Genomic DNA, 13518 nt, shown 5'->3' on the forward strand with positions numbered 1-13518 from the left:
CCTCAACCCTCCCACCCCCTACCCAACATACCCATCCTGGAAAACTGTAGAGTAACTAAGTGGATATTGCAGAGATGAAACACCAGGCTACAAAATGATCAAAACTACAGCACATGATTTCTGCGTAGCTGGACTCAAGCTAGTAAGTGTTTTCCTTTCTAAAATAAAGACATCAGATAACTATATAGGTAGACTATAAAAAGATTTAAATCTTTGGAATTAAAATCACCTGTCACCTGTTCAGAGATGGTGAATTCACATCACTGCCTGGAGCTACACACAGACGCTTCACTTTTCAGGGAGATTAGCTAGCTGACTGTAGATATAACAAGGCTGATGGGAATTCATTTAGTAGTCAGATGAAAATATGTAATTATCTCCAAGAATTTTTATGCATTTAGGACATTGCTGTGTCCTCCTCTCATCTGACAGCTCTTTAGGCATCAGTTTGCCTCTTCTGGAGTTCAGCCATCCTGTGATTTCCTGGTGCTTTGCCTTTATCATTGACTTCTTCACTAACTGTTCACAAATATACAGAAATGCCTTTCTTGCAGTGCAGCATAGGCTGGTCACTGTTTATGAAAAAGTATCCAGTAAGTTTTGAAGAGTAAGAGATGGATTAGGCAGTATGAGTGGAACTTAGATGGGCCCAGTAAAAGAGGACAGATTATACGAGTCCTGACTTTCAGTCTCGGGTCTGCCACTGACTCACCATGTGATCTTAGATGAATCACTTTTCTCTATATCGCTGTTTCACCTCTATATTTTTATTTTTTTTTTTTACTCTTACCTATTCAGATTTTCATGGGGTGCCTGATGCGTTTGTACAGCACCTAGGACCATAAAGCCCTAAACAGATTGAGGATTCCAGAGGCTACTACAACAACATCAATAGCAGCACTCAAATCTCATGAAGCCCTTATGGGTACTTTGGTTTATGTTCTTAAACATCTACTTCTTTAACAAGGCTGAGTATCATTGGTATTCACCTTCATTTACAACGGGTTTAATGTTAAAGAGATCATTTTGCTAGACTATGAAGGATAAGAATCCTCTTGCAACTGCATTTTCTCAATCTCCAACTGCAAGTGCATCTCTCTTTCCACATTTAACTGCATCAAGTGATTATGGGACAAAACCAGGTATAAGGCTCAAGTTTAAACATGACACAATTTCCACTATATAAAAAGGAAATTGTGCAATGTCAACTTTTTTGTGCATAAAGTAGTTTAGCGATGAAATATTTTGCACGTACTAATGTCTTCTACCCAAGAATGTTATTATTGAAGTGCTTTATAAAATCACTATGATTTATAATAATTTCCCCATGTTAGGCATGAGGAATCCTGTGGTGTTGACAGATTAAGTCACAAGAAACATACAGGAAAATCTACTGCAGAACCAGGAACATTAACTGGATCCAATTGTCAGCCCAATAACAATTCACAAGACATTTTCTTTCCTGTTTTAGAAGGGGAAGGAGATATCAGTAAGATAAGTACCTTTTTGCAGAGAGTATCTATTAATTATAAATTTTAAAAGAAATACAGATGTAACAGGTATGTTCAAAGGTAACAATTTACAATGTAGACTAAAAACAGAACTGGAAAAAATGGCCTTTGCCCCACCTGAAAGATTCCAGGTTTCGGATTCCAGCATTAAGTCACTTCAATTTAGAAAACCTAAGCCTATGCAGCATACTGTAGGAAAAAAATACAAGAGACATCAAAAGGTATATTTATTTTAATCACATGAAATTCATGCCTGACATCACAATTTAGGCTTTAACTTTTCTGCTCTAAGAAGCAAAGTTGTTACAAGGCTGTGAAGAGACAAATTCTTTATCCTGTGGGTTCCAATTTACACGGGCTATGCATAACTTTTGCCTGCATATGCAAAGCCAAAATGCAACTTGTGATCTTCAGAGAGCGCTTTGAATGTTCCATTTCAGCTGCTCCTCGCTTATATATATGGTTAGCAACAATGCTAAAATCTGGCGCTCAGTCATTGCCAACCCAGTGCGCCCTAAAGCCAACACCAGTCACTGAAAAGTTTAGGGACTCTTCAGAAAAGCCAGTCAAGTTTCAGTGTACAAAATGAGAAATGAGAGTGTGACCAAGATGCTTCTTTCCTACTGCCAATCGGAACAGGAAAAGGCACTGCCAGTGTCATGTCCATCAATGAAAAGCTCTTGAATCCCTTGCAAAAGAGAAATAGCAATTTAAAAAAAATAACCTAGAAGAGTGCAATTGAAAGAACTGAAGCCTGGGTCAGGGCAACAACTCCATCCAAGGAGACTATTTCAGCTTGAGTATACACAGAAGTTACTATGTAGGGTAAGCTAGAAAGCGCTAGATACTCCACATTAACTCAGATCCTATTCCACCTACTAGGAACCTAAATGGAGTTAGGGGGGCAAGTGTGGCCTACTCTACCCTGTTCAAGTCCCTGAAGAAAAACATCAATGTGCCAACTTTAGTAACATGCATTACAATTAAGTCACAACAGCAACAAAGAAGAAGATTACCTACCCATGGTTGCACTGACTTTTCTATGGGGACTTAAGCATGGTGGAATGGAATGGGATCACACATAAAGTGTCTAAGAGGAATAGGATCTGACCCTTAGGGTGAACTAAAAGTGGCTCTGGGCAAAAACAGTTTACTTCAAACTAAGTGTCCACAAAAGAAGTATGGGGGTCTACTGCACGCTAAATTCGCACCTCAACTCTCTGCCCCAGTGCAGACAAACCATGGAGGAAAAGGTTCCTCATCTTTTGATTGCTGTTACAGCACCCCTTCCCTTTCTGAAAATTTGGCAACACAGCCTTGTCTCTAAATTTTCATAGTCTACTATGGCATTGTTTTGTCCTCTTCCCCCTCTTACCCCTCTTTTTGTCTTTGTTATATGGCTCATTTCCAATTGTTTTCAACTGTTTTACTTCCTGGTTTTCATTCCCATTTTCATTTTTCCCCCTTACTCTCTCCCTGCCAGGTTTATACTCTCCTCTCATATATCTTCAACATACCTCTGATGATTCCAGCAACATCCCTACAAAGTGTTTACTGCCACTGACTTTCTGCACGTTGCCTGTTTCCACAGAGTCTGCAGAGAGCAACAATATAAAACAGCACACAGAAAAAGAGAGATAGCAAGGCATTACTATTATAGAGTGGGAGAGAATATATGCCCACTGTCAGGAAGGAATTAGAGTCAGATTAGTTTGCAAAGGGGAGACATAAGAGAAGAAGTGCTAGAAAATAAAAATGACTACCACAAGAGAGGAGAATGATGAGTATTTATTCTGCTAGTAGCACAGAAACAAAGAGAACCACTCTAAATTAAAAAGACAACACATTTTAAAAGAGATTAGATATAATTTATGAGCAACACAACAAACATGCAAGTTGTGGGGTTTTTTGCAGCATGTTGTGAGAGTGAATTCTTCATCTTAACTGCAACCCTTAGAGATGATGTACATGTATAGCTGGATCCGTAATAACATCAGCCTCACATATGCCTCGTGTGGCACTATCCGCGCGCTCTCATGCCCTGTACCCTCTTATGCTCCTGTATAAGGATAAAGAGCAGGGTAACTGGGCCCCTCCCTCAGTTCTACTGCAGTTCAAAAGCCAACGGCTGCCAGAGACTCAGAGGGGATAGAGGACTGGTTATTGGCTCTATGACATCTAAAAAAACCACAATTACTGTAGAGCAGCTGCTTCCCCCACCCCTCACTGTGCATCATTATGAATCCTGTTGTAGGTGACTTGCAAGCTGCATCCCTTCTGGAGGGCAGAAATGAGGAGCTGCAGCTGCATCAGTCAAACTGTGATTGTAGTACGGCTCTCCTAAACTTGGCATCTGGCTTAGCAGCTACGTCCAAGGCAGTGTAATAAAGGTCAGTGGGTCATTCCACTTTGTTGTTTACAGATTTCAGATACTGTCAAGTTCCTGAAGTAGGCAGAGGATGTTGTTTATGCTCTAGTAGCACGAGTCTTGATGTCTAGTGGAACAAGTACACCCCCAGTAAGACTGGTAGTGTTAGGAATTTTAGATATTCCTTGTAAGGAGACAGCAAGACCTTTAGAATATCTGGCTGTGGCTACAAACAGACAGAGGGGCCGGAACGGATTGGTCCTATTGAATATAATACATCTAGTGTGCACAGTTTTCTTCCTCCCAAAAAATCAATTATGGCCTCAGAAAGACAGGTTGATCAACTGGTTTTGATGAATGAACTCTTTGTGATCTCACTACCACCTCATCCTGCTATAAACTCCTGAAACCTGCTCTTCTGGCAGATGTGATAGCTACTAGGACCCTGTTCAGAATAAGTGTATGCAGCAATCTAAGAAGTCTACCAAATCTGCGTTCTTTGGGCCCCTGTCCTTAGATGTGCCCTTTGTAGAAACTCTGATTTTCCTTACACTGTGGAGACAACCAAAGAACCTGAGTCAGAATGGGCACAGAAGTGCAGAAAGCCTTTTTTTTTTTTTGTTTTGGTTTGTTTTTTTTGGAGATAAATAGTAAGTAGGGCCCAATTACTATTCTCTGTGTGTTTGGAGATTTATGGAAGAGTGGCTAAGTATCTGCCATGACGCTTTGACTGATAGTTAGACTTTTTGTTAATGGAAAAATTAATTTGGGCTGGTGATATCAACTCACAGTGGCAATTTATTATACTTTTCCTTTAAAACAGGCAGTTTCAGTGTTCTGTGACCCTCTCATTTTGGGCAAGGGGTCCTGGAACTTTTTAAAGTCACTGAGTGGATTCTCATATCATTGCCTCATCCAATAGCAAAGGAGATTGCTAAGAAAGAGGTGGTAAATATTGTTCTGTACACCTCCTATTCCACATGGTAAAGAAATGTTATCTTTAACCAAATCCATATAGGCGTACTGGAGAGAATAGCTGGTTGTACCTTTACTGAGTGATATCATACTGCCAACAGAGACAAGGGAATTTTCTGCTCTCACACACCGAAATAAGAAAGGAGAGGAGACATGCATGGCTCCGGCAAACACTGCTAGTCAAAAACTCCAAATCTCAGGCATGCAAACATGTAAAAGTAGGGACCATCTTGACATATTCAAAGAAGAACCTCAATAACGTTCGGTTCAGTAAGGTTCCGAAAATATTGGCAAGTATACATAGAAACATCAGCTTCTAGGTGTATTGTATATAAGCTTTAGTATAGAAATACCCGATTTCTTCTATGCCTATCAACTGCCAGATCAAAATATTCACATGACATTCATGGCATACTTTTTAAAAGGTGGGGCAGGGAAGTGAGATGCATTACAAAAAATGCTGTGACAACAGCGATTCTCAAGGGAAATCAGGGTTTCTTTTGTTTAAAAAAATATAAAATGTCAGCTTGCTAGAGTGCTCCATCACAGGTACTTGAGGACTATTTGTGTAGAGAAACTACTTGATAGATAGAAAATTATGTTGGTACACCTGAAAATTTTTGACCTAAGATATAGTATCCTCCAGTGAAACAAAGCAAGTGATTGTTCTGCAGCAAGAAGAATCTATAATTCACGTTACTGAACAGCTCCATACAGACTAATCGCCAACAAATGATACCCAGAAGTTAGAAACATCAGCAGAAACTTGAGAAACCAGATTCTCCTACATTTTTATCTGCCCTAGGCTCTGTATGGCCTAGCCTAGTTGCTATAGCTGGGTGGAGAACTGTATTTCTGTTTCAAAGAAACTAGCCAGCGGATCTGGCAAATACTTACCAGAGCCGCTGCCTAGAACCAACATTTCCTTCTCTATTCCATGAATGCTTACTAAAACACATTTACTCAATTAGCACTCCCTATCTGTATAACTACTGAGGGGTTTTTTTTAATTATTCACAGCACTCATTTTGCCACAAATATTTGCTTTTAACAAACACTACTTCTTTCTCATTGGGCCTGTTACTTGCACATGCACACCTTTAGCTCACAGAAAAAAACCCAACCTAAATCAGAATAATAGCAGAGGGTAAAAATAAATAAATAAAAGATTACAATTCTCAACCAGAAATTATTGCATTTGTGCAAAAATCATTGTGAATCTAGTGTCCTTTCACCGTATTTGGGGAAAATATTACAATCAATAAGCACTCACTATTGCTATTTATGGAAAGAGCGCGCATACACACACACACACGCAGGTCAGGCCATTCAAAATGCCATTATGGAAAATATCTGTAACAAAAAAGCAAAATCTTTTCTCCAGACTTACTTCATCCACCTTCTTGGCACTCAAGGTTGGAGAGTTTTTCATGACATTTTGTAGGAATAGTGAACTAGGGAATTCACTCAGAGCTTGATTTATGATCAAAAATGTCTAACTCCTTATGTTTCAGACATGGACGTGTTGTGAATTGAGCCATGGTGTACTAAAACTCAATGTCATTTTTACTGAATTAGAATCAAGCTTCCTAACTAAAGAGCTACAAAGCCTATTCCAAGTGACAAACTGCACAGCAGTTTAATTTAATGTATGGAAGCATTCTTATATGTTAATGCACTATTGACATCTAATTCTGCTCTTGACTAGCAACGTTCAACTCTGATCAACTTTAGTGCACTTGGTATGTATATACCCAAGGATAGAATTTGCTCCTAAATCTCAAACACAGTGTATTGGCCAAAGTTAAACTTTGTCTACACCTTCGGGCTAGCCATATAGGTAGATACACTGGTTAGAAAGTCACTTGAAATAAAATATTCAATGTATAACATTATTTTTTTTACCTATGCAGTGCCTAAATAAAACACTAAATTATAAAACTGCTAGAAGCAAAATATCTTGACTCTATGTGATGAAGCTAAAGTGTGATTTGGTGTGTGATTTGATATACTGTATTTACTCACATAGCATACACACCTTTTCCCCAAAAATTGGCTACTGGGAACTTGGCGGGGGTTCAAATGAAGAAATGCAAGGACCAGAGGGCCTGATCACATGGGAGCATGCTGCCCAGCTCCTCTTCTTGATCCAGCTGGGCATTAGAGGTGCCCACCAAGTCAGCTGAGTACCTACCTGGCTGGCAAAGAAGGGGCCGGGCAGTTCAGCTCAAGCAGGATCAGGTCCTCAGTTAACTCAGCAGGTGCTAGGGCTAAACCAAACTTCCTGGCCCTGCTTCGTGAGCTGGGTGAGGTTTCAGATGACTCAGCAAGTGCTTGCTGCCTTCCCACCCAGCTCAAAAACCAGAGCCAGGAAGTACCGGCCAGTCAGCTGAGGGCTGACCCTGCAGGAACCAAATTGCCTGGCCTCTGGCCTCTTCTTCTCCAGAGGGCAGCCAGCAATGCCTACCACATCCTGCAGCTATGGGTTAAACAGAGCAGCCACAGGTTTGCCTCCCCCCAGCTTACTGCAGCAGCCTGTGTTCTATCTGTGGAAATGTTTACTGATATTTTCAAGGAAAGAGCTTTTTTTTTCCCTCATTTCACCTTCCAAAAACAAGGTGATCACCTTATTCGGGAGCATGTGGTATGTAAGAAAATATGATAGAACTGCTTTTTGTCATGTAAAGCCACACCAAAAGTCTTTTTTATGGACTTATTTATGCGATTCCTTAGTTAAAGCAATGTAGTCTGTACATTCAACTACAGTCACTTTGGGTGCATCTACTAGGAGAAGATGAGGGGAATACATTTTTTGAACACATATTCGTGTTAAGGCAACAGAGCATTTTTTTCCAAAACCAACTGATTCAGCATAACTTACTGATTGGTTGCCCATTCCCCTCCGTCGCCACTATCCAAAATAAGATGATTTTTGTCTGGCCCAGAAGGGCTGCTGGAGATTGCAGGCGTAGGAGACTGGGATGAAAGAGAATCCATGCTGCCAGTAGGAGTGTCCTCTTTGGGAGAGCTATGACTGTCACCTACAGAAGGAAAACATAAGAATAAAACAGGTTAGAAAATCAATTGAATACTTATTACCTTCCTGTCTTAGAAGTATCCACAAAATATGCTGCATGGGTATCACTCTAGAGATTTCCTGATGATGTGCAGCTCCACCATTGTTAGAAGGTTACTTTTGCTAAGCAACCCACATCTGACATTCTTCTGAGTAGTCTTTACAATGGATATCCTAATTCAGCTGGAAATTTTACTGACAGATATGACCAGTCACCTTTATTTGTTGTAATTCTGTTAACAAAGTTCATAAAACAGGTAATGTTGCCTTACAATTACAGTAATTACAATCCTATCAAAGGTTAGAAGATGGATTTGCAGAGGTCACAATAAGCCACAAATCTGTAAACAGCAGACACTTGTGAAATGCACCAATACTAAAAGTATTGATTTTAGGGTGTTGCTATTGCTACTCTGTAATTGGCCTCATTGTTTCCTTGTCAACTGATTGATGGATAGGCTGCTCCAAAAACATCAACCTACAGTGTACACATTCAGAAGTGCATTTACTTTGCTGGTGCCTCCATTTCTCTGGTACTGAAGACCACAGAGAATGTATTTCATTGCAAATGTTAAGGAAGAAAGTTGAAGGTATTCATCACTGCAAGCTACTACATATGAGATCATTCTGCCATAAATACATCTTTTATTGCTGTGTTCTGCTTAGATTTATCCATTTAGAAATGTCAAATTATATTTTTGTATGTGCATTTAAAACCAAATAAACATATTTATATAATATATACCAATAAGAATGAATATTCAAGGCAACCTCCTTGGTCTCTCTGAATATCAGATTTTCTCTCATTTCCATTCTATTCCCACTATATATCTATATACTCATGGCAGTGGCTATTAATTTCATTTTTATGTTTCTCAACAGTAGACTAGTACATGTGCAATGAACACGCTTGTGCCCTGGTTTAGGTAGCTTAGTTTAAGCTACCCTAACCCAACCTGGGAAAAGTGCTGGCAGATGTTTGCCGCTGTTGGGAGGGACATGAGCAGACAGAGTAAGTAACTTGGAGGAGGGGGGATCCACCTTCATTAGGTAGAGCCAAATGTAATGCTTGTATGTACCCATAGGGAGTTGGCCATTCAACCTCCATAAAATAATTCAACTCCTTCAAGAAAAATAGTTGAAAAGTAAACCCCTACATCCTATTATGACTTAATTTTTTTAAAATCAAAGCCATTAAAGCAAGTATTAGCTTGAGGAGCTGTAGACTCTATATACAATATTGCATACAAAAAGAATAAATCTTTAAAATTTTCTGGTCCAGTTTTTATAATTTATATAATTAATCTTTGTAGAGGACAGCTGAATTTAGCTCAGTTTAATCAGAGATGAACTATACTATTATAACGATCATCTCTCCTCCCACCCTCTCTTTTTTTTTTTTTTTTTAAAGTAAACGCGGCCAACCAGGACTCACCTTCCGGGATAAAAGCCATTGTCCTTACACCTTACAACTGCTTTATCTAAATCAATTCTTTCTGCTGAAAAAGTAGAAATTCAAAGCAGTAAATGCCTGCTTTTGCAGCCATCTCCAGTAATTTTGAAAGAACATCTCTAGAGATTAAAATGACATACAACTAAAACACTCAAGTGATAAAAGTGATCATCTGAAAATTTCTCCCTAAAGTAGCTGCTAATTTAAGGATCTAAATTAGCCTGTAGTAACAAAGTATGATAAGCTCTGAGAAGATTGTTAGCCTCAAAAAAATCATTCAGATTAGCATTCCAACTTAATCCTGCTCACTCACGTAGCTGCTGCATTACACCTTACTTCTGTGCAATGAAGCCTTTATGTTGCAGCTGAAAGTTGCATGACATAACTGGAGGAATGTCAGGTAAAAAACAATTAATTAAGTTTAATTTGCAGTCATACATGCTATGATGATAAACATCTGATAAAACAGAAATATTATCTTAATTTACTGAGAAATGTAATTCTTTATTGCACATTTCTCTTCAAAGACTTTCTTTCCAGAACCACTGGTACAGGTGCAGCTCAAAGCCATCTATTAGAAGGATTTGTCTTGTTTCTACGAGTCACTAAATAACTATCAATCAATCAAAAACCAAACAGGAATATAGCCTGCATAAATGTATACACTGGCAGGTGAAAAATATGAAGTATCACTATATGAAATTTTTAAAAACAGCTGGAAAGCACTTACATATCACAAGTGGAAGGTACAATATAAATTCCTTGATATATAGGGTGAAATTTTAGCCCTACTGAAGCCAATGACAAAACTCCCAATTTCACAAAAACAATTTCACTACTCCACTAGTAAATCTCTTTTGATAATATATTAACTTCTAGTCACATGAAACATTTTAACAGAATGTAGCTATAACCAGCATCTCCCAAACTTCCAAATAGAGGGTGTATGTACATGTCTGGGAGGCTGCTCTGACACGGTGTAATTACAGCGCATCAGAGCAAATTCAATTAATCGAGTCTGCTGGAGTATGCTAATTAGCATGCTCCATCCAGCCTCCGCATCTTTTGCTTCAAAATGGCGGGGGGACACTTTAACAAAAGCTCATTTGACCAGCTTTAGATAAAGCACCCCCACTGCTATTTTGAAGCACGGGATCCTGATACACAAGACACTGTGGGCACTTTAATTAGAACAGCTGTCAGACCTGCTCTAATGAAAGCGCTCCCACCTCCAAAACACATGTAAAAATGCCCAGAGTGTTTAAGGCCATAAAGGGACCATAAGATCATCTAACCTAACCTCTTATGCATCACAGATTATTAAATTTGACCTAGTTACCTCTGCATTGAGTCCATAACTTGTGTTTCATTAAAGCATATTCCAGAAAGATGTCCATTCTTGATCTGAGGACATCTAGAGACTGAATCCACAACCACCCATGCCAGAAAGTTAAACATTACTACCACTCTCACTTAAGAGTGGGTCTTCCTTCCAATCTGAACTCATCTTGTTTCAACTTCAAACCACAATTTCTTTTACCCCATTCTTTCCTAGTTCATAGGCCCTTTTGGTATCTAGTGCTTTCCCTCTACAAATATACTAACACACTATTCAATTAATTTATCTACCTCCTTTCGGACAATTAAACAGACTGAGCTTTTTAAATCTCTCACCGTAAGGCATTTTCTCCATCCCTTGTGTCATTGTGTGTCCCTCTTCTATATCCCTCTATAATATTTGAGCATTGTTTTTAAACTGTGGGTATCGGCCATGTCACAATGTTCTGTTGTCTCACCAGTGTCTTCTTCAGAATTAGAAGTCGACTCTTAGTCATGACTGCCTTGTTTATATATCCAAGGACCACATTATTCTTTTTGGCTAGTGTTGCTGTAGGGGAATTATGTTGAATTGTATGTTTACCATGAGAAAAAAGGGTGTAGTACAGCCATGGATTTCTAGGATACAGTCCTGTATCCTGTAAGAAGTGGGCTGCATTTTTCTTCCTAGATTCAAGTTTGCATTATAATACAGCCAAGTACATTTTATAATCCAAATTCCTCTGTATGATTGCCCTGTCATCATTATTTACCACTCTGCCAATCTTTGTGTCATCTGCAAATTTTATCAGTAGTGGTTTTATATTTACTTCCACATTGTTGACAAAATGCTAAATAGAGTTAGACCTAAGAGCAATCCCCATGGAACCAAGTAGAAACACCTCCTATACACAGCTATATTCTGAAACATCAATCAGATGGCTCTCTGCAGTGCCTAAAAATTAGGTGGCTGGCTTCACTGAGCTCAAGTTATGTTCTGCCCTGCTTGCTCTCTCTCTCACATTTCTTTCTGCCTAGTTTCCCACCCCATAAGGAGGAGTGGAGAATGTCCCATTATAGACTATCATATTTTCTCATATACAATACAAAATAAGCCTCCCAACATTGGGGTACATATTTTAAGCAGGGAAGCTGTTTTCTTCACTGAAAAAGAAGCATGCCTAGAGACACTGTTCATGTTATACAGCTGCTAGAATGGTGGAGCCCTGTGTTAACCCCTGTCACAGCCATAGCTATTGACTGAGCACTGTAGCTTGTGCCTGAAGCAGCAAGTGACCTGCTGGTAGTAATTTTGATGAAGCTTGTGATGTGAAATGAACATATATGCACAATTTTGACACCAGCACCCCTTGTTTTTTCTCTTCCTCCATTTGTGTTTCCAAGTGACACTAATTGCAGCATTTTGCACAGGGTTCAATACAACTCAAGGTAAGTTAAGTGTAGCTTGGTGGTATCATTTTTTCCACATACAACACATACAGAACAGCTGCTGAAAATGTTATTTAGCATATGTGGTTTCAACATATTGTTTCAGCTAACAGCGATGTTATCACCAGTGGGAAGAGCTTGACGGTCACCAGATAGCATTGTAAATGGACACAAGTCAACAAAATGGGACATGGTTTGCCCTTGGTCCACAAGGGCATTTATTATCATTGTGAACCCCCATTGGTATAGATTTCAGACAGTGACCCTTCCCAGCTAAAAAACGGTTGAGAAGTGCCCAATAATGGCATGGCCAGTTAAATCCTGGTTCACTGAGTGTAGGGTCAGAGATAATGTGGTGACTAATTGGTGCTTGTGCTGACCATTCTTCATGCCAGTGAGTAAGTAAGAAAAAGTCAAAAGGTTTTGAAAGGGTGGACCATATTGGGCACCTTGAGGGGAGCTGAGCTATTGGTGGGTGAAATATGTTCCAATGCACTAGCAGCGTAGGATTATCTTGGAGTCTGGCTAGTAAGTTTACTTCAGCATTTGTGAGGTGGAGATGAGGGGAAGCAATGTTACTGAGTATTGGTAACGACAGGAGTGGCGTGAGGCACAATGTGCCTGACACAAGACGCACTGTAGCATGCAGTTGAGTGAAAGCTGGAGTGCGCCTATACGTGAGAAATATGTTAAGATCAGAATCTGCAGTTTACTGGGTGAGACCAAAAGTAAATTTCTGCAATGATACATTGAAATCAATACAAATAGCAGGGTTAGCTTCCTAGCTGCTGCTATGTAGTTGCTTACAAGGAAAGATTTTTTCCTTCATTCCGTCTTTCAGAAACTAGGTATGTATAATATTTCAGGGCATGCTATATGTAAGGAAATATGATATCTAACAAAATCAGTAGGGGTGTACGAAGCAGGCTGTATTCGATTCGGATTCAGCCCAATTCGGGGGACAATGAGAAGTCCCCAAGGACTGGAAGAGGGCCAATGTTGTGCCCATCCACAAGAAGGACAGGAGGGAGGACCCGGTAACTATAGGCCAATCAGCCTAACTTCCATCCTAGGGAAAATCCTAGAAAAGTTCATCAAGAAGTCTATCTGCAATAAGCTTGTAGAAGACAAGATTCGGAATGACAGTTAGCATGGCTTAGTTGCGGGCAGGTCTTGCCTTACCAACCTCGTCTCCTTCTAGGACTAAGTAACTCGCCACCTGGATACGAGAGAGCAGGTTGACATTGTGTACCTAGACGTCCAAAAGGCCTTTGATTTAGTATCCCACAATGTCCTCACCAGAAAATTGGAGGATTGTGAGTTTAACTCCAAGATAACCAAGTGGGTGAGAAACTGGCTGCAGGATAGA

The 13518-nt window shown here is 39.6% G+C and overlaps 1 protein-coding gene across 4 annotated transcripts in view; it reads right to left on the reverse strand.

The window, feature by feature from the left end:
- The window catches only part of ARHGAP10 (Rho GTPase activating protein 10), a 221633-nt gene that overhangs the window by 29282 nt on the left and 178833 nt on the right, over nt 1–13518 (reverse strand). For 3 of the 4 annotated variants that reach the window (XM_006023709.3, XM_025204307.1, XM_006023708.3), the window contains exon 20: nt 7736–7895. In XM_006023709.3, coding sequence (XP_006023771.1) covers nt 7736–7895 — 160 coding nt within the window. Of the gene's footprint in view, nt 1–1745; nt 2200–3028; nt 3106–7735; nt 7896–13518 lie in introns of those variants that run through there. The other variant, XM_025204308.1, reaches the window with a different exon arrangement.

The sequence above is a fragment of the Alligator sinensis genome, unplaced genomic scaffold (genome assembly GCF_000455745.1).
Source record: "Alligator sinensis unplaced genomic scaffold, ASM45574v1 scaffold169_2, whole genome shotgun sequence".
In the NCBI taxonomy this organism is placed as follows: domain Eukaryota; kingdom Metazoa; phylum Chordata; order Crocodylia; family Alligatoridae; genus Alligator; species Alligator sinensis.